At 39.3% G+C, this 27,532-nt stretch overlaps 1 protein-coding gene across 3 annotated transcripts; it reads left to right on the top strand.

The window, feature by feature from the left end:
• The first annotated feature begins 91 nt into the window (after positions 1-91).
• PPIG (peptidylprolyl isomerase G) lies at positions 92-27,530 on the top strand. 3 transcript variants are annotated; one of them, XM_080346717.1, is made up of 14 exons: positions 92-345; positions 1,046-1,147; positions 8,968-9,047; positions 9,157-9,231; positions 11,396-11,503; positions 12,011-12,055; positions 13,963-14,050; positions 15,183-15,212; positions 15,303-15,442; positions 22,963-23,167; positions 24,237-24,404; positions 24,820-24,904; positions 25,752-25,888; positions 26,184-27,530. In XM_080346717.1, exons 3-14 carry the CDS (start codon positions 8,987-8,989, stop codon positions 27,301-27,303), a joined length of 2,262 nt encoding a protein of 753 aa, XP_080202843.1. In that variant the 5' UTR covers positions 92-345; positions 1,046-1,147; positions 8,968-8,986; the 3' UTR covers positions 27,304-27,530. The 3 variants fall into 3 exon arrangements, with proteins under 3 accessions (XP_080202843.1, XP_080202842.1, XP_080202844.1); XM_080346716.1 differs by lacking the exon at positions 1,046-1,147; XM_080346718.1 differs by lacking the exons at positions 92-345; positions 1,046-1,147 and having other exon boundaries at positions 8,995-9,047; positions 11,460-11,503; positions 26,184-27,529.
• Positions 27,531-27,532: the final 2 nt, after the last annotated feature.

The raw sequence follows: 27,532 nt of genomic DNA, 5'->3' as shown, positions 1-27,532 counted from the left end.
GCAGCGGCCCCGGCAAGCCGGGCGGCGGGAGGGGGCGGAGCGCCGCTGACGAGCTTGAGGAGGCGGGCGCCCCCCTTCCTCCAACGGCTTCGGCTCCTTCCGAGCGGCCCCCGCTGCCTCCCCGCTGCCAGGCAGGGCTGCACCGCGGCCTACGGTCCCCTTTTCCGTTCCCGGGCCGGGGTGCCGCTTCTGCCGTCTCCGCGCCCCTCACCTCCCCCCCCGCCGCACCGCCCCCGGGGTCGCCCCCTCCCGCCCTTTCCTTCCACTGACGCAGTCTGTGCCGCACCAGCTCTAACATGGCGGCGAGGCGCTGAGGAGCGCGGGGCGACGCGGGCCGCGAGCGGGGTGAGTGCCGGTGCCGCAGCCGGGCGCCGGCCGGGGTCCGACCCGGTCGCCATGTGGCCGAGCGAGGGCCGCGGCCCAGGCCGCCGTGTGAGCGCTGGGGGTTCGGGGGGCGGAGGTCGCAGCGCCGCGGGGCCTGAGGCTCGGTCACGGACGGGGCTGGGAGCCCCGGCCCGCCCAAGGGACGATGCCGGCTCGGCCTGGCCTGGCCTGGCCCGGCCTGGCCGCCGCTCCAGGACGGGCGTGGGGTAGTTGCGGTTGTCTGCGCCGCCTCGCCGCGCGCACACGCCCCCTCGCAAGGCCCGGCGGCCCGAGTGCGAGGGGCGGGCAGGCCGCGGCCGGGGCTCCAGCGCGGCCCTGAGGGGTACCCGGGGCGTCCCAGGTGAGGGTGGTCCCCGAGGAAGGGGCGTGTGTGCGGGGCTGCGCGCGAGGCCCGACGGCAGGTGGGCGCGGGAGACGCAGGTGGAGCGGCGCACGGGGCCTGGCGACAGTTGCGCCAGGCGCGGGGCCGGGAGTTGCTTCTCCACAGCCTAACGAGCTGCGGGCTGGGCCCGCCGCGGGTCTGCCGGCCCCCGGCCAAGGCCCTGGCCGGGCTCGGGTGCTGCCGGGTGTCTGCTCGGGAGTTTGAATGAGTCCTCCCTCCGCCCCTAGAAGGCGAAGTAACTGGGCTGTCTGCGTGCCACATGTTCTCCTCCCTCTGCAGGCCTCTGCTGGGGAAGCGGAGCCTACAGGAGCTACCATGACTAGCAGGAGGGTCCTCTGCCTCTCTTAAGGATTTCCTAAGGCACTTCAGAGATTTTTACAAGTAATTAGCTTCAGACTCATTTTGTTTGCAGCCACAAACTATAAGTACTGTGCGCATATGCTTGTACTTGGGTCATTAAGGAGGCTTTAAAGGAGAAGAAAATAGCTGTTGAAAGTATGGACAAAATATCTATTGTAGTGTTAAATATTGCCTTAAAATTCACTCGAAATTAGAAAAGTATCTTCCCTAATGATGATAAGTTACTTTTGCTAGTAGTTGTGTAATGTTTGACTAGTTAAGTTAATTATGTTTTAGCAATCATCTGAGACCTGTTTTAAGAGGAACATGAGACCATTTCTTTTGCATTAAGTATTTTCTAAGATATATCTTTTCCTCTGCTATAATATTTTGGTTTTCATGTTTTTGTTCGGTATTGCCTGCAGAAGAGGCTGTTCTTTGGGCAGAGGTAAATGTTTTTAGTTTTGTGTTTTGTTTTGTTTACCCCATTTTGTTTCACAATTCCCATTCATTAATGCATTGGGGTCCAGCATGAATAAAATCCTTACATGCTACCATGATAAAAATATGGAAATTGCACATTATTTATGAAGCATTAGTTTATCTAAACTCAGACCTTGATTCATGAGTTTTTTAAAATAATAAGGATTTCAGAAAAAGTGTAGTTTCCTATATATGAAGTAGCTTTGAAGAAGGACATATACAGGATACAAACATCAGTAATCCTCTGAGAGTGTCCTTTGGGACTATATTTCTTATTAAGAATTCCAAATTTTCCAGTATTCTTCTGTGAAACAGAACCTTTTTTAAAGTTAGCTAGCAGTCATCAAGCTGTTACCAGAACTGGAAGGAAGGGCTGACATACCAGAAGGCTGTGTTGCGATCCAGTGAGACCTGGACGGGCTGGGCAGAGAAGAACCTGATGAAATTCAACAAGGGCAAGTGTAGGGTCCTGCATCTGGGGAGGAATAACCCCAGGCACCAGTACAGGTAAGGGGTGGACCTGCTGGAAAGCAGCTCTGCAGAGAAGGACTGGTGAGTTCTGGTTGACAGCAGGTTGACCATGAGCCAGCACTGTGCCCTTGTGGCCAGGAAGGCCAGTGGTATCCTGAGGTGCATTAAGAAGAATGTGACCAGCAGGTCAAGGGAGGTTGTCCTCCCCCTCTACTGTGCCCTGTTGAGGCTGCACTTGGAGCACTGCGTCCAGTTCTGGGCTCCCCAGTTTAAGAAGGACAAGGAACTACTGGAGGGAGTCCAGTGATGGGCTATGAAGATGATAAGGGGTCTGGAACACCTTTTTTATAAGGAGAGCCTGAGAGAGCTGTGTCTGTTCAGCCTGGAGAATAGAAGGCTGAGATGGGATCTCATAAATGTTTAGAAATATCTCAAGGGTGGATGTCAAGAGGATGGGACCAGACTCCTTTCAGTTGTGCCCAACAATAGGATGAGGGGCAACAGGCACAGACTGAGCCATAAGAGTTTCCATCTAAACATGAGGAGAGACTACTTTGAGGGTGTCAGAGCCCTGGAACAGGCTCCCCAGAGAGGTTGTGGAGTCTTCTGCTCTGGAGACATTCCAACCCACCTGGACACATTCCTGTGCAATCTCCTCTGGGTGAACCTGCATTAGCAGGTGGGTTGGACTAGACGATCTCCAGAGGTCCCTTCCAACCCCAATCATTCTGTGATTCTATAAAATAAAATTTATTTTTTTAATCTTAGGATTTCAGAAAATCTGTGGGTTATGAAGGAATTCGAAGTGGAGAATATGTACTACAATGGAGGATTTTCCTCTGCTGCAGCATGATGTCTCCACTATCAGTTCACTCTTCCATGCATGTGCATTTAGGAGACATCTTCCATTTGGAAGCAGTCAGTGCCTGCCTGGGAGGAAATATGACCATCTTCTAATGGAGTGAGGTTTAGGTAGGAGGCTGGAATGAGGCTGTGAAGGGATCTAGAGCTAAAGTAGTAAAGTAAAGAGGAGAACACGAGAATAAAAGATGATAGTTCAAAATAGTGTTACTACCTTCTCAGCTGATGTTATCCCAGCTGAGAGTTATAGCTGGGTGTGTATTCTTTACATACTTCAGTAACAAAAGACTAAATTCATGTTAATCATTGTAAAAATCATACTGAAAGTGATGTAAATGAACTGCACAGTGTAGTAGTGTTAGGAGTATGTACTACATATTTACTCAGGGCCTATCTGAGGATGGTATTTTCTTAAATTTCCCCAAGAGGATAGTGGGCTCTTGCCTCATATCCATGGAAGACAATGGTTGATATTGCCATGTATGTCTTAACTTGATTTATTTTTTAGGAGAGGAAAAATACTGTGTCAGTAGTATAAAGAAGACTTGCAGTATTATTCTAGAGAAAGAAACCTGATGTAAAGTGGTGTCAATCACCTTTTTCCTGCAGAAATGTTGAAAGCTTTTTTGTTATTGGCTTTTTCCCTTTTAATACCATTAGAAGGGGTAGTCATGTTGAAAACCTGTATGTGATTTCTGATGATGAGTAGCAAGTCTGCCTTCATAAATTTCATAGATGTTCTATGTAAAATACACGTTTTGTTATTTTCTTATGCATATGTAAAGTTCACCTGATTACAAGGACTGCATCCTAAACCTGAAATTTGTTCAAGTGTAGTATCTAATTCCTAAATCTCCTGACAACAAAAATCATATGCTGCTGATGAGTAAAATGAAACAAACCGATAAGAATAATTTCCTTAGTTATCATTGCTGCTATTCAGAGTTTTTTGATGGTGAAACACAGAGGCAGAGATACTGTTCGGAGAGAATGTTGAGGAAATGATGGAAACTGAGTGTTGGGCTGGTTGGATTTTTGCTGATCGTGCCTTCAGTGTCATCCTGACATCGCTGGAAGCTCTGACAGGAGTGGAACTGGGAACAAAATTTGATGTCTCCCATTTAACAATCATAAATTCATTTCCAGTTTAATCCATGCTGGAATGAAGATATAACATTCTTAGTCTATTGCTCCACTGTCACTTTAAGCTGATATTTGCTGCTGCCAAATCTTTGATTGGGAGCAGGAAAGGGTAGTTTTTGTGCAGCTGGGTGGCCACCTGCATGAAAGCTAAACATGTGAATGTATGAGCCCTCCAGTCTGGTATCAGACTGCATTCATACTGGCTCTAAGTGACTGGAACCACAGCCTTAATGAATGTGATCTATGTTTTGTATTTACTTTGTGTGTTTGTGTTTTCTAGCCTCAGAGTTTTGCTTAAAAATATATTTCTGAAGATTCTAGATGGCTATTTTTGCAATAGAAATCAGTATGGTTTCATCTTCCTGCATTTGTAGGTGGCCTGAAACAAAATGCTAGGAATGTGACTTTATGCACTTTTGTTGTTTCTTTGGGCATTGTATGAAGACCGGTGCAGAAGATAATTGTAAAATGATGCAAGGAAGCAAATACAGAGGCAAGGTAAAGGAGAAATTAAGAACAGGGGAGAGCTGATGATGACAGAGAAAGAAGTGAAGGAATAGGATACTCTACATATTTTTCCTACTAAATACATCTTTGCTCCAAATTTGTTTTGTCCTATGCAGGGACTGAAACAAATAAATAGTCCAATGACCTGTTCAATACCGTTACAAATAAAGGGTTTATTTCCCCCCTCGTAAAACTAGGGAATACTACTGTATTGCTGCTTGCCATCAGCTCTCGTGACGTGCGTGACATGTTGATACTTTGGTTGATGTGCATCTGTGAGTGCTTTCTAGCCTGTTTCAGTCAAAAGAAGCTAGTTTATATTAAACAGTATTAATACCAGATCCTTGCTGGCATAGGTGATTTTGAAAAAAAAATCCTGAAGATGTGTTTTTGAGCATTTCAACACAAATGAGTGATGATGTCTGGCAGAGAGATGCTTGTGAACAGTTTGGGATGGTTATCTTTTTCCGTTGGCACAGATCATTTTGAAGGAGAACAGCTGTCTATAGCCTCACTGTGAATTGGCCAGCTTTATCATACAAATATTTGAACAAAATAGGAGGCTGATGGAGGTGTAAAGGGATGTGAACCCTGACAGAGACAACTGGTGGTGCACTGGTCTGACAAGATTAAATATTTTTGGTGTATTTGTTTTCTTTCTGAAAATTGAATTACAGTTCAGCTTATACTATATTTGTGTTTCTTGACAAAAAGGCCTCTTGTTAAATATACTGAAGTGAGTTTTCTGTTTGGTGTTTGGTTTTGGTTTGTGTGTGGGTTTTTGTTCGGTGGTTTGGTTTTTTTTTTTACACAGTGTCTGCTTAGGCTTGGTAAGAGGTTCCTCAAACAGGAGGTGGTTGAGAATGATAAATGGCTTGAACATTTCAGGATAGTGCTTGGGTTGCTATATTGTCTATCTCTTACAGGGTTTTGGAAGGAAGAAGGAGCTGATTTCTCAGGATTGCCCTCCTGTATAGCACATTTTCGTGTGTTGACTTGGGTTGACTTTAAAATAATTTTCCCTTCAGTAGTAAAATTCCATCAAGTTCACAATTAAAAGCAAAGTATCGTGGGTTAAGAGTATCCACATTCTGATTGAAAATAAATCTGAAGAGAAAAATACACAAGTCATGTAAGCTCTTTTGTTACCAGATGTATCTGTTGAGCTGTACTTATAATTTTGTGACTTTATTATTGGTGCTTTCCAGTTGTGGAGGTCTTTCGTTGGTTCTGTATTTAACAATCATACCTCATACTTGCTCTGAATGCAGACAGGTTTTAAATGATCAGTATGTACAAGATTGTATTTGGTATGTGAATACTACAAGAATAGAAATTAATAATTATGGATCATTTGTAACTCAGTAGTTTTCCCTGTACACTTCAGGAGAAGGTCTGTCTGAAGTAATAGCTGTGCAAAGGATACTTAAGCATATTGGAGACAAAACACTCACTTGTAGGTAGGCAGGATAAATGTCACTGATATTTTAGCCTGGTTTACCGGGCAACATCAGCTGGAGTGTGTGGTATATTTACATGGCCTGTCAGGGAGTTCACACTGACCAGTTGACGTGACTGTCATTTAGAATCAAGTGCAGCCATTATTTAGGGGATAGTGTTGGAGGATTTAGGAAAAGTGCAGGGGATGTTGGAGGCAATGTTTAGAACACACACTGAACTTCATTTGTTCCACTGTTCATGAGAGAATGTAGAAGTCAAAAAACATCAAATAGAGCAAAAGTTGGTGAGAATAAGGGGTTCAGGTAGAATTCTTTATTTCTTCCTTCTATCTTCCACCCTTTCTTTACGAAACTGAGTCAAAAATTGACTGATGTAGGTATATTGATATTTATTTTGTAATTTAGCATTAGTCATTGTCAATGTTTGAAGTAAAAATTGCGTCACATTTTAAAATAGTTTACATTTATTTTGGCCAAAATACTATATATAAATGTTGATGCATACCACTACATTTCTGAAGCAAATTGACTGCGAAGGAGGAGTTAAATCCCTCCTCACTCAAGCACGACAGCTACACATTTAAAGTTTGAGTACAATTGTTTGATTAGTTGTGGTACTACTGATCCGTAGGTATCTCAGCTGAGTTTAAATTGTCTATTCTACCACCAGAGAATATTTATTGCAGCATTTATTCTGAGAGATTTCCTAGCAACAAACATCCCCATGCCCCTGGGTGCAGCCGCGTGGTCTGTGCTGCTGCTGCCCGCTGGGCTGGGCTGGGCTGTCCTGAGGGCTGACCCGCGCTGCCTCCTGTGCTCCAGGGTTTGTGCAGCAGCCTGGTGAGCTGCTCAGCTGTCTGCTAACCCAGCAACACCAAAGTTCTCAGCTACAGGTGTTTTCCCTATTTGTTTCTCTGCCTGGCCTACAAAATTTGTTGTATTAATAGAATAGAAATGGTAATTCAGGGAGAAGAGCAAGCCTGCTGCTTTCGACGAGTCTCTGACTTACATGAGTTAATGTATTAGTTATACAGCTTAGAGGATATCTAGTGAGATTCTACACATTTGCAGACTCTTCTCATGCCAAAAATTACATGAATGATAAACAACTGAGTGGTGTTTAATTTAAATGAGTCTTGCATTGTTCTTGTGATTTCCACTGTGTAACCTTGGCAAAACGTCAGGAGTGGCACTAAGCACAAGTAGAGAGAATATAGACTAACGTGATTGCACTACTGTCTTTTGATTTCTTATAGCCTCTTGTTTAGAAGCTGAGTGTGACAGATGGCGACAATTGAATTTTTTCAAGGCTGTTCTGTGGCATAGCTATGAATAAAGCTCTACAAGAGATGCATGCAGTATGTCAGCTAGATTTGACTAGTGTTTCCTGGCAATAAAAAAATTAGAACAGAAAATTTATGGATTATATTCCAAATTCTGGCAAAGTTACTCCAATCTTACAGATCCTTTTGCTGTCATTTTTTTTTGTTTTTTTTTTCCTTCTCTGAATTACTTAAGAGAGGATGGGGCTTCAGAAGCAGAAAATAATATAATGATTATACATAGTGTTGGAATGCCAGAAATACAAATGAGGAATAAGACATTGCTTGTTACATAAAAATAAGGGGATTTATATACTCAAAGATAAGGGAAAGGTTGCATTAAAATTCTTGATAAAGAATTATAGAATCATTTAGGTTGGAAAAGACCCATAAGGTCATTGAGTCAAATTGCAAATGTAATAATACCAAGTCCACTACTAAACTACGTCCCTAAGCTCCATGTCTACATGCCTTTTAAGTATCTCCAGGGATGGTAACTCAAAAGAGGTGAGCAGTGACATAAAAGGAAAAGAAACAATAAAAAGTCAAAATAATTTCACTTAGCAGTAATTGCACAAGAGCTACATCTTTGTGGTGTGTGTAGAATCATTTGGATCCTAATTAGAGCAGCTCCTGATAACTACAGTGACAGGAATCCAGGAAATGTATTAGTAAGAAATTGAATGCTTAAGTCTTACCATGCGAATATGTTGGTGATTTGTGAAGTTGTAACCATCATAGGTTATTTTCCACTCCTTGACCATTCTCTATTTGTGGCAAAAGTTCTGATATTTCAGAAAGTATGCCTACTTGACTTGCACGGTTATTACTCACCTACAGCACCTGAAGAAGTTCACCGTCCTGGGCTGTTCACCTTTCTGTGCTCCTGCACAAGCAGCATGTTCTCTCTTGAGCAGCTGTAGCTCATGGCCCAGGTAATTAATAGTAACTGAGATGAACTGAACTGGGCTGTGGATGCAGCAGGTGGTGTGTTCCTGAGGACAGGGGCATGATCTGGAGCTGGTAACTCTGACCAGAGGGGTGGGCTGGCGCAAGGAGGTGGCAACCTCCTCAGCCGCTATGTGAGCCTAACAGAGATTGCGAATCAGTCTTTTTTTAAACAGTTGAAAGGCAGTTGCAAAAAATTTGAGAGCACTCAAGTTGTTTGGTCTGAAAGCTGATTTTTTTTTTTTTTCCTCTCTGATACTTATTTTACCTAGGATACAGAATTCTAGGAGCAGATGACTTAGATTGTTACCTGTGCCGTCTGGATAGCAAGAAAACTCCAAGCTTTATTATTCCCATACGTTACAGTACCTATTCATTTTTTATTTCCTCATATGAAGTATGGTACTCAAGTTTAAATAAAATAGTATTGGAGCAAACACGAAAAAATAACTCATTTGGGTCCACAAAACATGAAAATGACCTAAATGTGTTTTCTGAATCTTTAAAAATACTAGTTTACTCTCTGTTGTTTTGTTTTTGTTTTGTTTTTTTTTTAAGATTTGCTTTTCTGCAGTTTTTGTTGCCTTTGTAAAATCTTCAATATTAACTTACATGTAGCTTCACTGCACAAAAGAAAAAACTAAATTGTATTTTTATTTTTTAACAGTATTTACATTTTTGAAGCCATGGGAGTAAAGGTCCAGAGACCTCGTTGCTTTTTTGACATAGCCATCAACAATGTACCTGGTAAGAAAATCAAAATATCCATTTGGTAACATGATTTTCATATAAGATATATAAGAATAACATGGATACTAGTTACCTGCATAATAAATATTGCCTTTTTTTTTTCTAGCTGGAAGAGTGGTCTTTGAACTGTTTTCAGATGTGTGTCCAAAGACATGTGAGAATTTTCGCTGCCTTTGCACAGGTTTGTAGGTTTTAAAATTTTGTTTATATTTTTCATGTTAGCTAGTTTGATGTCTGTGTTGTTTTTCCTGATGTTTTCTTACATATAAAAATAAGTATGTAAAACATTGGTTCTTGGTATCTCTAGAGATTTAGCTGATTTCTCATATACGTTTCATGTAGAATCAAAGCAGTTGTAGCTTTGGCTTAGTTTGTTGCAGGGACTGTATACTAATTAACTTTAAATACAGACACAGTAAGCTGATTTTCTGTTACTAGCATAGATATTACTGTTCACATTACATAACATCATCCAATCTTGAAAGTTAGCCAATGAGAGGTCAACCATGGAGACTTTTCACTGTTGCGATGCTTTTAAGATATCTGAAAGGTATGGCTGGTATTCATTAGTATTTTCTTTTTCTTCATTTTAATTTGTCTTTTTTGATGGAGACTGGTGATTTCTATTCCTATTGAAATACAGATGATTTCCTTGAACAAAATACTGAGAAGTTTCTCTCCTAGAAGCATTTCCAAACAGAATTATTGTCCTGTGGACTGCATGCTTCTGTTGAAAATGCTAAGTTTAGCAAAACAGGTTAGCAAAAGAATAATTTTGTGAATACATAAATAGCATACATGCTTCCTGTCTTCAGCATTTTCTGCTTCCTTTCCTTCCACCTCTGCTGTTTTTTAGGTCAAGGCTCTGTAGCTGTTAATACTGAATTGCTCAGTGATACTAATATGATCTGAATCAGGTGTGGGTGTGTATTTACATTCATGTCAAGTTAGCTAGAACACTGAGTGCACCATTCATGATGTCTGCAGGAATGTAGGTATTACTTAATCTGGCATTAGATTTACTGACACAAAATCAGATTATCAGAATTTGTTAACCAGTGTAAACCTTACAGGGATTCTTTTTAATGGCTGTATGTTATGACATGACCGTGGCATTCTTGATCTGCTCTCAACCACCCAAAGTCATTGGCATTGGCTAAAGGTGTTATTCCCTGCTACTGCTTTAAATTTTTGACTTGAAGTCTTTCAACAGCTTTTCAGGTCAGAAGCATGTACTACAAACTTCATACTTAGTTATTGACATTCAAAATCAGATGCTGAACTACTTTGCTGCTTTAACATTTTGAAAAATAATAAGGCAAATATACAGACACAGTGTCAATGATATGAATCATCAGCAGATTAATTCAAATTTTGGTTTTGTTTGTTTTGTTTACTCATTTTTGGGGGTAAGTTTTGGCAAGTATATGGAGTCTTCTTAAAACAGGCATCAACAGCTCAATTTTTCCTGGCGAAAACTTATGTTAGGCATATGCCAAGTTAGTGGAACAGACACAGCTTCACATTTATCAAAGTTCCAAGATGTTTTTTCTAGCAAGTCAGATCCATATGATCCAGGTGTGTTACAGGTGAATTCAGAGGCAACTGCCTTTGACAAAAGCTCAGTTCAATTGCTCAGAATAGGATTATGGGAAGATACAGTCTAATAGTTTGCCAGGACTGAGGAAGAGATCATTTTTCTTCTAACATAGTCCCACTGGTTACTTTACTGTTACCTTGAGGTTGGCTGTGCCATTCACAGGACCCTCCATGAGCCACTCATCTTGCTGACTCAGCAGAGGCACTATTTGAGGGTAGCAGGGAAAGTAGATGGTGTTGCAGCTGAAGCAGAGGGTCTGCTTATGGGTCTCAAGCACCAGAGCTGACATAAGTGAGGAAGATGGCAGTTGTAATCCTAAGCGCAGGAGAGAATGTCCTTTCCCCTGTCTCTTTCTTTGTGTTATGAGCTTTTATGGTACCTTAACCTTGCTGTGTTTTAACTGAAGATCTGAGTTGTTTCTTATGTGCTTCTGAGCAATGCCAGTTATCTTAAACCTAAACTGGCTGTTTTATTTCCATCAGTCTGCATGGAAGAGAGCAGAGTTGTATACTAATGTCAGTGAGGAGTTCTTCTAGCAGAATTGTAGAGACATAAGGTGATTTCTGGTCTGCTTTCTTAAATGCTAATTTCCTGTTGGCATTACAGATACGTCTCCCTCACAAGCTAATTTTTCAGAACTTAGTAGATGATTTTGATTAAGTGTATACATAGCACTTTTTTTGTAGTAGAGATTCTACAGGTACAGAGAGTAATTTTGGTTTTTGTTCCTCCTCTTCTCCTTTAGGTGAAAAGGGTACAGGAAAATCCACCCAAAAGCCATTGCATTACAAAAGTTGTCTGTTTCACAGGGTTGTGAAAGATTTTATGATCCAAGGAGGTGACTTCAGTGAAGGTATGATGTGAATCTTTGAAGAAAACTGTAATGCTTATGTAATAGAATACTATAAGAGTTCTGTGTAGTATCATTTACTCACATTAATTGTTCTGTGATTTAACTGATATTTTTCCTTTTTTTTTTCCGCATAAGGACCTTTACATGAAAACTTTTATCATAAACTTATATAGACTTAGTGGATGCACACACTTTTGCTCCATTGGCTCAGTACTCAGAGTGCTAAGTACTTTCTATTGAAAGGTTTAAATGTGAGGGTAAAATATCTGCTACTGGGAAATAAAGAAAAAAGGGAGATTAAAGCAGGATACATAGGAGAATCCTTTCTTGTTTTCCAAGTTTGCTTTGAGATTACAAAGATGCATCTTGATCTTTGCATATCTTGAAGAATAATGTCAGCCATTTGGATGCAGTTGGATCAGTATTTCATATTACAAAGCGCCTTCCACATAGTGTGACTCTTTAGTCACTAGTTGAAGTTGTAACTGTTGCTTTTCCTCTTTCAAGGAAATGGCAGGGGAGGAGAATCCATTTATGGTGGCTTTTTTGAAGGTAAGAGTTTCATCAGTCTGCTCTGTTTTGGTGTTACCTTAAGCTCTCACCTTTACATTCTATAGTCACTGTTCTGTAAACCTGAACTGTGTTGGTTTTGTTAAGATTTCCTCTGGTCTTAGAAGCCTTTGACTGTCCAGTTCAGGTTATTTTATTTTACTTACATGAACCTTTTTAATTAAGGAAAAATGAAAACCAAACTCCTTTGTATTTGTCCATTTTACCCAATTCACATTTTTATAACTGTTTTCAAACACACAGTTCTGGTTTGAGCAGCTAGCTAAGGGTTGGGAATTGTCTTTTCTTACAGTGAAAAGGAGAAAGGCATGATAGAGTCAGGTTTCCTTGCAAATCTTTATTTAAAAGAAAGCATAAAGCTCTGCTTTCCTGAACCCAAAAGGAATAAATTATAAAGAGGCCATCAGTTTTCTCATAGTCCTGGTTCTTTTTTGGTCAGTGTTGCAGAAGTATCTCCTCTGCACTCCAGTGTGTTTCTCAGCCTGTGTTTGTTCAGAAAGTAGTGTAGCATCTCTGTGTTTCTTGGAGCAGTACTTGGATTACACCTAAACCCAAGTGGTGTCTAGCTGCCACCAGCCGGAGTGGTTATACTCCTCCTTCCTCCCTGCCACTTTCAACATTGGTTCTTGTTTGAACTTGCAGCAAACGATCAAAAGGATTATTTGTAATTCTAATAGGGCCAGGCAGCAATTTTATGTCAGACCTTGAGTTGAATCAACAGTTTGCAACTGACAAAAGAGGGAGAAGGTCTTACCTTGTACCAGCTGACATTCAGCCAGCTGATCCAGCTTGCTCAAAAGCCCAAAGGCTATTGCAGCAAAAAAAGAACCAACACAAGCGAATAGCTGGGTTTGAGGACATGTATGGTTGGGGGAGATGGAAGCAGGACAAGGCCTCAGCCTACCTTCTGGCAGTTGCAAGCTGGCTGTTCAACTTGGACACCGTATGAGACTGAGTTTGTGGGAATTTCTGCCTTTGTGGATCCCTTGTGGAACCAGCTCACCATAGGATTAGATTGACACTTGATGTGATCCCAGAAAGTAGTTGTTCAGGTGACTGGAGTTTGAGTGGGACTGTCCCTTTCACGGCTAGTGACACAGTGTGATGTGAAACCGTAGCCTTACAGATGGCATACTTTCCTTCTTTGTTAATACTTCTGCCATCTGTGTCTAAACAATATTGAGCAAACTTCCTCTGTCTGAGGAGTTTGGATCCCCCAACAGCCTTTATGCTGTTTTGGGAAAGGAGGGAGATAGGATCATCTCTTACAGGTGTCTTAAATGAAGAATAGTGACTACATTTCACAGTTTCATTGGGATTTAGTTTGAACTGTTACAATGATTTGCTCATCACAAGTAGGACTCATTCAAGTTAAACTTACTTTCTTAATGGCCAGCTTGATAAGTTCATTTGTGTGTCTGACAAAGAGAAGTTGTTTGGGATTGCTATCAAACTGGGTATCCATGTGTATTAAAAATAATAAAACAACAAAACTGACTGTAAGTGAGTGGTCTCTTAATAGTTAATGCACAGCTAAAACCCAAGTTCTCCAAAGAGACAGTGATCTAGAATGTGCAGAATAGAAAGAGCAACAACTTAAAATGATGAAATCTCTGCTAATGTTGGTAGAAAACAAAGCTCTTGAACAAGAATACTCACTTTTTAGTGTTTTTCTCAGGCTATAAACCATATATTCATGTTTCTCCTTATTAAATTCTTTAGAATAAAAGGAATAATATAGTAAAAACCAAGCTATTATTTTGGATATTTTTAATACAACTTTTTGCTGAAATCACTAGCAGATTTAATAAGGATTAGTTTCTATTAGATTATAGCATTTATCTAAGCATATATGGTATATTTAAAGTAACTGAAAACACTTTATTTAGATGAAAGCTTTGCTGTAAAGCACAACAAAGAATTTCTCCTTTCAATGGCCAACCGAGGGAAAGATACAAATGGTTCACAGTTCTTTATGTAAGTATTGTGCTGTCCTGAAATGTGTGTGTGGTTTGCCATTTGTAAACTGTAAAGGTAATCCTTTTAAATATTGAAAACTAGCTTCTGTGCAAACCCAAAGCTTTTCACGAAGTTGCATGGAAATAGCCATTTTCCTAGTGCACTGTTTAGGGAGCCTGACTGTTTTTAGCACTTTTGTGTTTGGTGCTTATTGTCTGTGCAAAAGAGCCTTTGGTAATTTTCAGTAGCTGTGTTCTAACTTGGGCAATAAAACAAACCTGTCAGTTCCCTCTAGAACTCCATTGCTTTCCTCTAATAGGTGTTGCTTGGGAGGAAGCAAAACAGCTCTGGGGGCTCTCAAAGTAGTAGAGGGTGGGGTTTTTTGTCACAAAAGAACTTTCCAGTGCAGCCTTACAGTTAAAAGCTTAGTTTCTTAGAATACATTGCAGTAGGCTCTTCTTAAGTGTAATTTATATACAGAAAACCTTCTTGAAATACAGCACGGTTAGCTGTGTTCCATGACCTTAACATGGTGAGTTGTGGATGTCATTTACCATTAAACTCTCATTTTGGAATTTCTGACTGATCATTATTGTAATTATCCTAGTTTTTTACTTCTGCCATGGCTGAAATCTGTATACCTTAGTAATGCTAGCATAGGGGAAAGCTGAAAGTCAGATCTACATCTGTGTCAAATAGCATGTACATAGAGATAGTTGGGTTTTTTTTTTTTCCTTTCTTTGGTTTCTGATTATTTTCTAATGCATAGAAGATTATTTGCAGTTTTTCTGCTCTGAGACAGTTGCTCATTTTTTTTAATCTGTTCCTGGTAGTATTTATATAATTTAATAAGTAGAATACTTACTATATCCTATATGAGGATGCTGTCTAAAAATTTATGTGCTTGTGTTTGTTCACTAAAATGTGATAATCGAAGTAAGGAATTTAATAGGTAGTTTAATGTATAAAACATTAAATACTTTTAAATACACACAACCTTAGAATAATATATATTGGTTTTATTCAGTTTTATTAGTTCACTCAAAATAACTTTTACCTTAATGTGTGTATATGACCTGCTTCAAATTCTGACTGCTTTCCACTAATGCTGACTTTTTTTTCTCTTTAAATTTAAATCTGGAAACAACAGAACAACTAAACCTACACCTCACTTAGATGGGTAAATATATTTTATCTTTTTATGTTTGTTTGGGAACTGCCTTGAAATAATTAAGCACTAAGAATTCTTACTTTTGCTTAAATTCTTCAGACATCATGTTGTTTTTGGACAAGTCATCTCAGGTCAGGAAGTTGTGAGAGAAATAGAAAACCAGAAAACAGATGCATCTAGTAAACCATATGCTGAAGTACGCATACTGAGTTGTGGAGAGTTAATTCCAAAATCCAAAGGTAAAGTTGAACTGTACATTTACATAGATGTGAATGATGAGGTAATTTTGCTCACTTTCTTCCCTGTTGGTTGCTTATAAAATATTTATAAATTTATTTGTGATGGCTGGAGGGGCAACTGGTAAAAAGGTGAATAACACTGCAATATGGTTTGTCTCCTAAAAAACTTTAAAGGTGTTGGTGCAGAAGACATTAATGAAAGATCATATATGCTTTCTTCAAAGCTTTTCCTGCTATACTCCCTAAATTTTAGTACAAAGCTGGCAAGCACTTCTCCCACAGAAAGTAGAGTGCTATATTAAGAAGACTGATGTCAGTCTGACTTTTGGATAACTACTGCTTTTTTTGCAGGTATTGAACTTATTTCAAGTTTCTTTCAGGTAAATCATCAGAACAGGCACTTGAAGCAGAAAATCCTGGCATTGCCCATAGCATATGTCCTTTTTAAGTTGCTATAAACTGTATTCTTAAACAGGGGTATGACAGAACCTGCCAGAAGGAATGCCCTGCTGTGCTGTTCTAGAGCTGAACATGGTATTGGAGTTTGGATTCTGTTTCCCTTACAAAATCAGACTCAAACTAAGATGTTGCTGTCAATCTGGAGAATCTCATCAGAGGAAACCCAGGATGGGAGAAACTATGATAGGGGTCATCATGCTTTATTGTTTGTAGCACCTTCTGCCAATACATACTGTGAAGGGTTGCACTAAGGATGTTGAAGCACAAGATAAGAATAATTATTTCTTTGGCCTTAGGAAAATACAGGCATTCAAACTTGAGCTTTTTAGTTTTTCTTCTCCTTTTTGATGAAGTTCTGTGTTCACCTGTTGTGATGTCTAGCAGAATGACTTTGGAGCCTGCAAGTAAAGTTATTTTATGGCTCCTGACTTCTCAAAGGTTCTAGAACTTCTTAGATTAACTTGTAAGTCACATAGGACACATAGTCACATAGTAAGGACATAATTTTGTTTTTCTGGACAGTACTCAGGCACATGGTATCTGTCAGAAAATGCCCAGATGACATAGGTTAGAAAATAAAATAGAATAATGCAGGGCGAATTCGCAGAATGGGCGAAGCTAGTGGGTGAGATACCCACTCTGTATTTATGTCTTCCTTGGTTTGCCACGCTCCCTTTTTAGTCCATTCTGGAGCACTTGAAATTGATTACATGGAAGTTTTGGCACTCAGCAGTGTGATGACTTAAAGCCATTAGTCAGGGCGTTAAAGTATTTATTGAAAGAGTGAATTAACTAAATACAAAATAGCTTTTTCTGTTAGCTTCTCCTAAAAGAGAACAGGCTTCTGGAAAGATTTGATTTGCCCGGTCCTACCCATTTGTCTCTGTCCTTGTACCTCTCTGCCTCAGTAATGCGAGGATCCTGGAACCTGCTTCCTCTAGCTGGTCTGTTGTGTCACAAAGGGAAATTGGTGCCAGGGCAATGAGATAGCCCACTCGACTGACTGTACGACACAGTACTAGGTAATGCTGAGCAGCAGGAATGTTTGGAGAACAAGAGGCCTTGGGCAGCAGGATCAGGCAGGTAGAGGGCAGACCTGAGTTCAGGGAGGTGGAGGCACTAATGCAGAGCCAATCTGATGAAGGTGCTGCCTGACAGACCACAGTGGAGCTCCTGGGGAGTAGAGAATCCTGCTGTTGGAAGGGAAGGGCTGTCTGTAAGACTTGAAAAGGGAAGTCTGCTGCTGCTGTGACAGGTGATGGTGTGGCTGGAAGTGTTTGCTAAGTGCACAGTGTGGGACCACTGAGGAGCTGTGCTGACCTGAGGCAGTGAAGATAGGAGGACTGTTTGTCATCACATCAGAAGGAAATTTGCGACACTACAGCCCAAGGCTGACAAGTGGAGCAGGGGAGGCCATTGGACCTATCAATATATGGAAGAGGCCAGAAAATCCAGATAGGAGGAGCCATTTCTGGGAAGTGAGCAGTGTCGTGGGAGATCATCAACAGAGAGTCATCTAACAGTGCAAATGTTTGTAGCCCATTACTATGGGAGGCGCAAGGGAACTGATACTCTGAAATATGAGGCAGTTACCAGAGAAGACTGCTTTTAAGAATTTATTGTTAAGATGAAGGAATAAGGAGGTTGCCTGAGAGGGGGAGTATAATGGCAAATTTCTGTGGGAGGGGACATTATGATAGCAAGAGAGGCTTAAACTAAAGTATTTATTGTATGAGCTTCTCTGGTAGGCAACACAAAGGAAGAAATTAGACAAGTCCTTATAGAATGAAAAGAGAGCTGTTGCTTCTTGGGTTTAGCGGGGAAGCCAAGGTGGCACTAGCAGAATGAGTCACGGTAGAAGGTAGGTGCTTGGTATGAATGTTTTTCTCTTAGGTTAGAGTTGAAGAAAGGCAGTCGAATTTTCGGATATCACGATGAATATCCAGTTGGAGTGCTTGATGAAGTAGCCAGATCCGCCTCTTTGTAGAGAAGAATTTGATTTATTTAGCGGTGAGTGGATGATGTACTTGACTGCGCTAACTTACTGGATGCTATGTCAATTGAATGATACAGTGGTCACAACTGTAACATTGCAGAGGCCTAGATCAGCAGCTTTCACCTGTGGTTTGAGAGGATGGTAACCTCGAAAAGTAGAACATTTGTTATCTTTTCCTTTTTTTAAGTTTTATTTTTATTCAAGTTGGAGGAGTTCATGAAAATGAATGAGAGAAGATAAGTTATAAAAGGACCTCATCTCTGGCCAGGTGGTATTATTTTTAGAAAATCTTAAAGTTCCAGGGAAAATCATGAAAGCTGGGAGGGGAGCAGGGTCGAGGGGGGGGAGGCGAAGAAAGCTAAGTATTAAGGCAGTATTTAGAAAGGTCGTTATGGACTAGCTAAACTAATATAATTCTCAATAAAAACTGTGGAACAAGTAACATAATACTGATTTCTTAAAGACAAATGAAGAGTCTGACAGCAATTGACAAAGTTTTGCAGAAGGACGTCTAGTCAAACAAGCCTGGCTGTATTGTTTGAGACTATGATATTGGTTAATCAAAAGTCTCTCTGGGATGTTTTCAAGAATGTAAGACGGTGACATTCTGATTGCAAAACAAACAAAAAAAGTTAAACTGTTTTGTGCACTGGGCAGTTTTTAACAAGAGCCTCTAATGAAGTTTTCTCATGAAAAATGTGTTTCTGGGGATTCTGCACGGAACAGTGCTAGGCTTGATTCATGGTTGTCATTGATGTTATAGATATCCCTGTGTAGAATCACTGCTTGTAAAAATGTGCTCTGCAATTTAAGGCAGATGATGGCTGCCTTCATAATTCATCAAAGAACAATATTGTAATTACATCATTCTATGAGTCAAATTTCTTTTTTAAAAAAGTATCAGTACAAATTGTCAAGCACTGATACAGAGTACAAAGTTACACACTTAGGAATCATGAAATATCTTTGGAATAAGAGCAATCTTAGAAAGTGATGATTCTGGTAAGTCCCATCTTACTTGGACTTTTGATTCATGTCTCTTCCCTTTCCTCTTTTCTTACCTATTCAACGCCTACAGTACTCATTTCTTCTGCAGGTTTGTTACACATAGTTTTTAGCCCCCTTTCCACAAGGTGGTTGCTATGAACAGTTGTTTCAGACTTTTCTGTTCCAGGTGTTTGGTTTTTTTTTTTCCTGATGTGGCCATTAGGTATAAACTATTATTGCTTCAGCTAAATATGTTCGAAGGGAAGCTGGAGGTGGCTTTGTTTAACTGTTCAAGGTAGAGCTAGGGAAGGTTTTTTTATTTTTGTCTTTTTTTTATCCTTCTTTTTCTTTCCCCCTTTCTTTGTTGTTGGCAGTTGTGTGGTAGGTTGCTCATCTACAAAAACCTCTATGTCCAGAGGCTTTTGTGATACAGGACTCCTCATAGTAACAATGTCATCTGATTAATAGGAATCAAGTGTGGCAGTGTTCCCTAATGGCTATCTCTGAGGACTTGATTACTCTGTATAATTTTGGCTGTAAGAAACAGTGGATCCTTAATCGAGCAGTGAAAAGCATAACAGGAACCCATGGCAAATAATTGAAACAAGATGCATGGGAAATAGAAAAAAGGACCTGGTGCTCTGAACAGCAGGGTGATTAAACACTGGGAAAAAAATATTGGGGAAAGTATCTGTCTAAATATCCTGAAGTAAAGGCACCCTATTTTTGGAGACTGCTCTAGTCTAATACAGGTTATTGGGCTTGATATAAAGGAACTATTTGAGCGTCACTGCTGTGAATTACAAGATGAGATCATCTGTTCTGACTCTTGTTGCCTGAGCCCAGCTGCTTTGTGATCAGGTCACTTCTTCATTTCAAGTCCAGGAGTCTGGTATCAAGGGATTCATGTAAGACTTGCTACGGTCCTTAACAAGCTGAGATGCAGAGAGTGCTTGGCTGTGCCGTGCAGCATGCTCACGTAATTTGTGAAGTCTGGCAAATACTACAGGTCACAGTGAATGGAGCAGGAAGCAATAGATCTATTTCAGATGTGGTCATAAGTGAAACCTGATCCTGAAGTTAATGAACTGGAACAGTTGGACTGTAAATAGAAGTCTGTTTCTTTCTCACTGACCTTCATGCTACAGGATTGGTTTCATAATTTGTTGTGTTATGCAGTTGGCCAGCACCAGGCTGGTTCAATATTCAAATAGCATTTGCTGCTGGACAGAGATAGTTAGATGTCACCAGAAAGTATATCAAAAATCTCCTGCCAGATATTGTCTTTGCTGGGTAAACAATTCTGGGCTTTTTTGTGTTGTTGGTTGGTTGGTTGGTTTTTATGGTTTTTTTTATAGTGTTTTTGTTTGTAGGTTGCTTTTTTTTGGTTGATGTGGTGGTGTCCGGTTTTTTTGGTTTGGTTTGTTTGTTTGTTTCACTCCCTACCTGACACATAATTTCCCAAATACATCTGCCATTGATCTTATGTGTGGTATGTTAAGAAACGTGTTTGTTCACTAACTTGCCTCCATTTGTGTCTATTACTTACTCATTTTACAGTAGTAATTACAACATACCTGAACTTGTTGCAAGAATGCAGATAAAACTGTCACAAGTAGTTTTTGACACCCTTAAAACAGGTGCAGGGAATAACTGCATTTATTGATGCCTACTTAGGCATTTTGAAATTTATCTTGGTGCCATCTTGTTTTGCCTGAAGGCATGTAGGGAACAGTGTAGTGCAACATAGTGGTTTCTTTGAATGGGCCAAACCCAGAAGTGTTGGATAAATAGGAAGCATTTCAAAATGTCTTGGGACTTCGAAATTAGTTAAATTTTTTAATACTTTTTTTGTTTATGGTGTTTAGAGCTCAGGTGAGATTCCTGGTTTTGTTTGCTTGTCACCAGGCCTATATGACATCAGACTTCCTCGGTTCAAATTACTTTGGAAACTATTCACCTTTCTTTTATTAATATGTACTTGTTACACTCTGTGAATGTATATATATTTAGACAATGTAAAACTGATTTAGTTTTACAGAGACTTTTTATTAAGTATAGTGCTTTAATACAGACATTGAGCAAAATTTTGAGAAAATAGATTTGGTGTCTTGGTCTGGATCAACAAGGGGAGTAAAAAAATATGATGAGACCAGTGTCTTTTGGAAGCATTTTCCAAGAAGCTCTAAATACATCTGATGAAAACCAGCTGATTTCAATCAGCAGGCCACCCTAAACAGGTAAGATGACCTACTAGTTTATACTGCACCCAGAACTGACCAGAAGATTGATATAATCTCCGAAGTACAGAAGCTATGTTTCAGTTGGTTGTCAGGCTTTCATTAGTCTGTATCAAATGAGGCTTGTGAATAAACACAGAAAACACCATGAAAACAGTCACTGTAGAAGTCATGTGGGTATGACTTATATCTGTGATGCTAACCTGAAAAGTTAGTGCAATGGGATTAAGTTTCATCCACTGTGCCGTTTTGGGAATTTGGTCATATTAGAGGGAGAAAAACGTGTCCGTAAAGAGTATGACACAAAAAGGGAGGCCAAGATGCTGTATTTAGTTGTTTCTGCTGAGGTTTTTCTGCACCATGTATCTGATCCACTGTTACCTAAATTAAGCCTCAGCTAGTTTGCTGTTATCCAGATCTTTTATTGCAGCCAGTTCTTTGAGAAGGAAGTGTTCTGTATCACTATCTTTCACCACTGTGTGTAGATAGATAGATAGATAGATAGATAGATAAATAGATATCTGCATTCTGAATGGGAAACCTGACAGAGTAGGATATGGGTTGGTACAAAAGAAGTGTTGGCTTACAAAGGTGATCTAATGCTACCTGCTAATACTTTGCTGAAGATAAAGAACGATACTGCCTTAGCTTTCTCCTAAAGTATAGGTCGCTTGCTGTGATGAGGAAACAGGCTATTTGGACATCAATATTTATTTTTGGTATATATTTCTTCTGTTTAGTGAAGGCTCTGGTTCTTCTGTCTGTGGATGAAGTATGTTGTATGGTGAATGATGAACTGCCTTTGCAATTTTCAATGGCAAAGTAAAATAATATTAGATGCTAATTAGAAAAGTCAGCTGCAGCAGTCTGAAGACAACCAGTATGCTCTTCCGGATTTTCTGGATAGAGCTTTTAACTTTATGGACAATAGCCTGGTATGAATTTCATGACATGTTTGAAGAGTATTCATACCATGTAACTGATCTACCTGAAGCATCATAACTTGGAAGCCTAGTCTTCCTTTAGTGAGGTTTTTGTAGTATGTATTTTGTTGTATATATATATATTTATTTTTTTTTTCAAATTAGTGTGACTGACATAATACTTGCATCACTTGTAATGATGTAAGTAGGTCTCAGATCAGCTAAAGGGCATAAGGAGTTATGTTTGTTCTGGTTTATTTCCTGTCAGACTGATATCAGGCTGCCAGTAAGCCACTGATGTGCAGCTCCAGGAGCCACACAAGAAATGGTGAAATATGAAGTTAAGGACTAGTCTGGTCTTTATCAGGGTTCCTTTTCATAGCAGATGGTTAGGAAGTTATTTGTATCTTTGTGCTAGAAACAAAAAAAATCCAAACCAACCAACCAAACTCCCCAAAAAACCAAACACCACATGGTGAGCTGGAGGATTAGAACTGTTCTCTGAGCATGGTTTCACTTGGCAGGAAGGTTGGTTATTTGAATCTTCTTTCTGAGCTGAATTCAATGAATAATCAGTTTAGTCTATGCCACCTGCTTTCTGTTTCAAAACTTCTCTTGTTTGTGATTTGAAAAGATTTTATATGAAGTCAGGTTAAAGCTTTTTATAAGCACTTTCTAAGTAAATTTTAAATAATTCTTCATATGTTTTCTTATGTGTTTCTAGACCTATCCTTTATTGTACTTGGGAGAAACAGCGTTTCCTCCAAAATTTCAATTTGTTATTAAGTATTTTGATGAAGTAGTCTCATTACACAATAATAAGCAGCTCAGGCAGATACTAGCTAAATTGCTTCTTCTGAGATTTATTTAGAAGTGTTTGATATTAAAATGCATCTTTGCTATTCTGACTTAAAGCCAAGAAAGATGAAAAGAAAAGACACAAGTCATCTTCCTCATCCAGTGACTCAGAGAGTTCAAGTGATTCGGAATCATCTTCTGATTCATCATCGGATTCTGAGAGTGCTTCAGAAGAGAAGTCTAAGAAACGAAAAAAGAAACACAAGAAAAATTCAAAAAAACATAAGAAAGAAAAGAAAAAGAGAAAGAAAAGCAAGAAAAGGTCTGTTTTGAAATTTGTTTTGTTACATGTACGCCATACAGTACTATTTTGTTGTCCTGTAGCTGTAGAATAGCATTCTGTAACTAGCAAAGTGGGTATTTTGAGGTTTGGGAAGCAAGCAGTTTTCATATACAAGCCTCACTTTTTCTGATGTGATGGCAAAGGACAATGTCCATGTGCACACATGCTGCAGCTTGTAAAGGAGTGATGGAATGGCCTAAGGTATATTTAGCTTGAAAGTTGCGGGAGTGCTTGCTTTGAAGTGCGTGGTTGACAGTTGGTTTCCCCAAATTCACTTTTGTACAGTTCAATTTAATTTATATGCAGTGGGACTTGCAAGAGTGTACTGTGCAGGAATATAAGCAAAACTAAACAACAAAAAAATAAATGAACACACGTAACAACATTATTTCTGTCTAATATGCCAAAAGTCTTGCAGTTTCACTGGAAGATAATTAAGCTCAAAAGGCACCCTTGCTTCTGAAAATGTTATTTCTCATCTAATAGTTTTTTGCTTATAGTTGAATGTGAGATACAAGTGCCAGTGCAAATCACATTTTTCTAAGCTAGCAGTAAAACTTAAGGAACACTTGTTTAGGGCAATGCTGCCTAAACATTACTTCTGTGGGACTAAACCCATTTCACACAGATTTGTTTATACCAACTGCTTGGAATTACAGTAGTTTGTAGCCATTTACTTATACTAGTGCAAAATCTGAATTTGACTCTCCTGATTGTGCTTTTAAAAGCAAATTTTTTTTAAAAAAAAGCTCTATCTAAATAGAGAGTAAATGTATTTTTAGTGTTGCAACACAGATAGATAGATAGATAAATAGATAGATAGATAAAAAAATGTTGGTCAGAAATCTACTGCAACTGTATATTTTGGAGAAAAGTTATCAGAGGGGCAAAAAAATTGCTTCGGAAATAGCTTGTTGCCTGAGTTTTCTGTGGTATCATTGTGTATTGAAATCAAGACATTTTTCCAAATTATTTAAATAGATTGAAAGGGCTTCCCTCATCTGTATAACTCACTTTAAATATAAATATTTTTTACACAAAAATAAAGCTCATCCAGTGAAAGTCAAGATGAAAACCCTGAAGCACAGCCATTGTCGACTGTCCGTCCTGAAGAAATTCCCCCTGTACCTGAAAACCGGTTCCTGATGAGGAAAAGTCCCCCTAAAGCAGATGAGAAAGAAAAAGAGAGGAAAAGCAGAGAGAAGGAAAGAGAAAGGTAATATATTGGATTTTTCAGTTTATTTGCCACTGGTGTCTGTTCTAGAACAAAGGGTTAGCCTTTGAACATGCTTTTAGTGAATAAAAAGTTTAAAATGACTGATTTGAGAAAAAGGAAGTTAAATACGTTGCAATTTCATTTAGAATTTTTTAGAACTGTCCAATCTGAATCTAGAATTTATTCTTCTTTCAAAAATGGAAAAACAGAAATCTTATAAAATATTTTGTAGTCACAAAATCTGAAGTTTTTACTGTGTGGTTGTTACCATCTGTGCTTTTAACAAAAAATAAAATTAGATGTGTTTTCATTTAGTTCTATTTCATTTCGCAAGAGATTTTAAAGTATGTTATGTTTTCTTTTCCTTTCTTTCTTTGACATTGTAAACAATATATCTTTTTAAAATTATTTTTAGCAATCTATCAAATTCACAGTCAACATACCAGAGGAGGCTGTTAGTGACCAGATCTGGAAGGAAAATAAAAGGAAGAGGACCAAGGGTAAGTGTTTACAATCTGTTCCCCAAAAGAAACAAGATGGCAGCACAGGCTTAATGCTGCTGTTACTGACCATTTTCATTAGGATGGTTTATTTTTTTAAAGAAAGGCAGAATTTATGGGCATCATAATTGATTTGGGGATTGAGGCTTGAAGGAAGACAACAAATGATGAAAATGAAATTGATTTCCTGTTTGCATACTGAGTTTATATAAATGGGGGAGGGAACAACACCTTTTTTTATGTTACTATAGTATTCTGTGAATTAGTGAATGGAATTAGCTCAAAAAGGGCTTTGGCGAACACCAGAACTAGTACAACACTAGTGTGGGAATGTGAGGAAGGCTTCTCCCCTTTTTGGCAGGTGGGAGCTGTCAGCCTGATTCTCCTGATTTCGTGAAGCCATGTGCTATGCGCTGCTTGTGGCAAATGTTTTTAGTAACAGCAATCTCTCCCTCAAATTTTTAGGAAAAACATTAGAGCAGAAGTTTGAAGTATTGTTTTCGTGTTGCTTCTCGAAGCTAAGAAGAATTTGCATTGCTAGAAAAGCAAGTTGCATTTTTGCTAATTAGAAGCATCAGGAGAAGGCCTCTCAGCAGAGTACAAAAATCCTGAAATAGAGTTACCTTAAAAATAGTTACTTGATCAGACATTTTGTACTCCTGCTTTAGCTGAATGTCAAATATGTTTTTCAGTAAGTTAATAACTTGTCCATGTAAACTTGGTATATACATGTGAAGCGTAATGTTAGGTGCTGTGTAGAATCAGCCACTAGGGATAAAAATCTTGCTTAGCTATCACAGCATGTGAAATTCAAACTTACACCCAGTTTTCTCTTTTTGCCTTCAAGCGTTATCGGACTCCTTCCAGGTCCAGGTCAAGAGATCGATTCCGACGCAGTGAAACTCCTCCACATTGGAGGCAAGAAATGCAAAGAGCTCAAAGAATGAGAGTGTCTAGTGGAGAAAGATGGATAAAAGGGGACAAGTAAGATGATTTCTTTCCAGAGTACAAGTATTGAAATTTTTTTTAGATATTAAAGGTAATACGTGTTGTCTTGGATTTCAATTACAGTTACTTCAAAAATCCAGGGTGCTGACTTGGTTATCCCGTTACTTAACTGTGTCTGATTTTAATCATGCTACTGTAAATATGTAGTTATTAATATAGATGACCTGGTGGGATTTAAGTTTTGGTTGTGAAGCTGTCTCACTTCTGACTTAATTTTTCAGAGTGCAGGGGATCCAAAATATTTTTAAAATTGTATCTTTCTCTCTCCAAGGAGTGAAATAAATGAAAACAAGAAAGATAATCAAAAAAGCCCAGGAAGAGGAAAAGAGAGAAAAATATCAGACCACAGACAAGTTTCTGAAAGTCCAACCAGAAGAGGAGAAAAAGAGAAGAAAAAAGATCACAAATCCAGCAGTAAAGACAGGGAAACAAGAAGGAATTCGGAAAAAGATGACAAGCATAACAAAAGCAAGGCCAAGAAAAGAGCTAAATCTAGAAGCCATAGTAAAAGCCGAGAGAAATCAAAAAGTAAAGAAAGAGACTCTAAGCACAGTAGACATGATGAAAAGAGAGTAAGATCAAAAAGCAAAGAGAGAGACCATGAGAAAGGCAGAGAAAAAGAAAAGCGCTATGATTCTAGAGGGAGAGATAAAGAAAGGAGTAGGAGCAAGGAGAGAAGTAAAAGGGCAGGCTCAAGAAGTAACGACCAGGACCACAGGAGGAGTAAAGACCGGGAGAAACGCAAGTCAAGAAGCAAAGAGCGTGAGCATGCCAGAGGGAAACATAGTTCCAGCAGTAGAACAAGGGATCGAAGCAAAAGCCGAGACAGGGGTAGGCGAGGAAGATCGAGGAGCAGAGACAGAGATCGTAGTAGAAGTAAAGACTATTCAAGGAATAGAGATAGAGAAACAAGAAGAAGAGGAAGATCAAGAAGCAGAGAAAGGAGAGGTACACCAGATAAATACAGAGGAAGAGAGAATAGGAGGAGGAGAGAATCAAGGAGCTCAGAGAGGGAAGAAAGTCAAAGCAGAAACAGAGAGAGGTATTCAAATAGAGAAAGTAGAAGCTCATATAAGCGGAACGATAGTGAAAGCCAAAGGAAAAGGCGTTCAAAAAGCCGTGAAAGTAGCAGTCCTGAATCCAGTAAAGATAAGAAGTCTAGTAGAGATCAGGATAGAAGTCCAGACTCAAAAAAGAGACCAAGTAGCAAAGAGAGAGAATCAAAAAAATCATATTCACGCAGCAGTAAAGAGAAGGAAAAGACCAGATCCTCAGCAGAGACAGAAATAAACCAAAAATCAAAGAGTCAGGAAAGAGATCATGCCCCTAGTAAGGATAAAAAGTCTGATCATGAAACAAGTCCTGGAACAGATGACGACAGGCACGGATGAGTTTGTGGACTTCATGTTTCCATTGTCTCAAAGTTTTAGAGACATTTTGGGGAACGCTTTTTTTTAAGATGTGGACTTCAGTTTGGTCTTTTGATAATCTAAAACCTGGATCATTTGTACTGCTAAAGTTTTAATAAACTTGAAATGAAAAACAAATTATATGTGTAACACAGTGTGCCGTGTTTTAAATATTTCATTGGTTTATGTATCCTTCTTGTGTGTTGCCAGC

This window comes from Nesoenas mayeri (genome assembly GCF_963082525.1).
Source record: "Nesoenas mayeri genome assembly, chromosome: 6".
Classification (NCBI taxonomy): Eukaryota; Metazoa; Chordata; class Aves; order Columbiformes; family Columbidae; genus Nesoenas; species Nesoenas mayeri.
The sequence above is the reverse complement of the archived record's forward strand: the minus strand, read 5'-3'. Positions and strand labels throughout refer to the sequence as shown.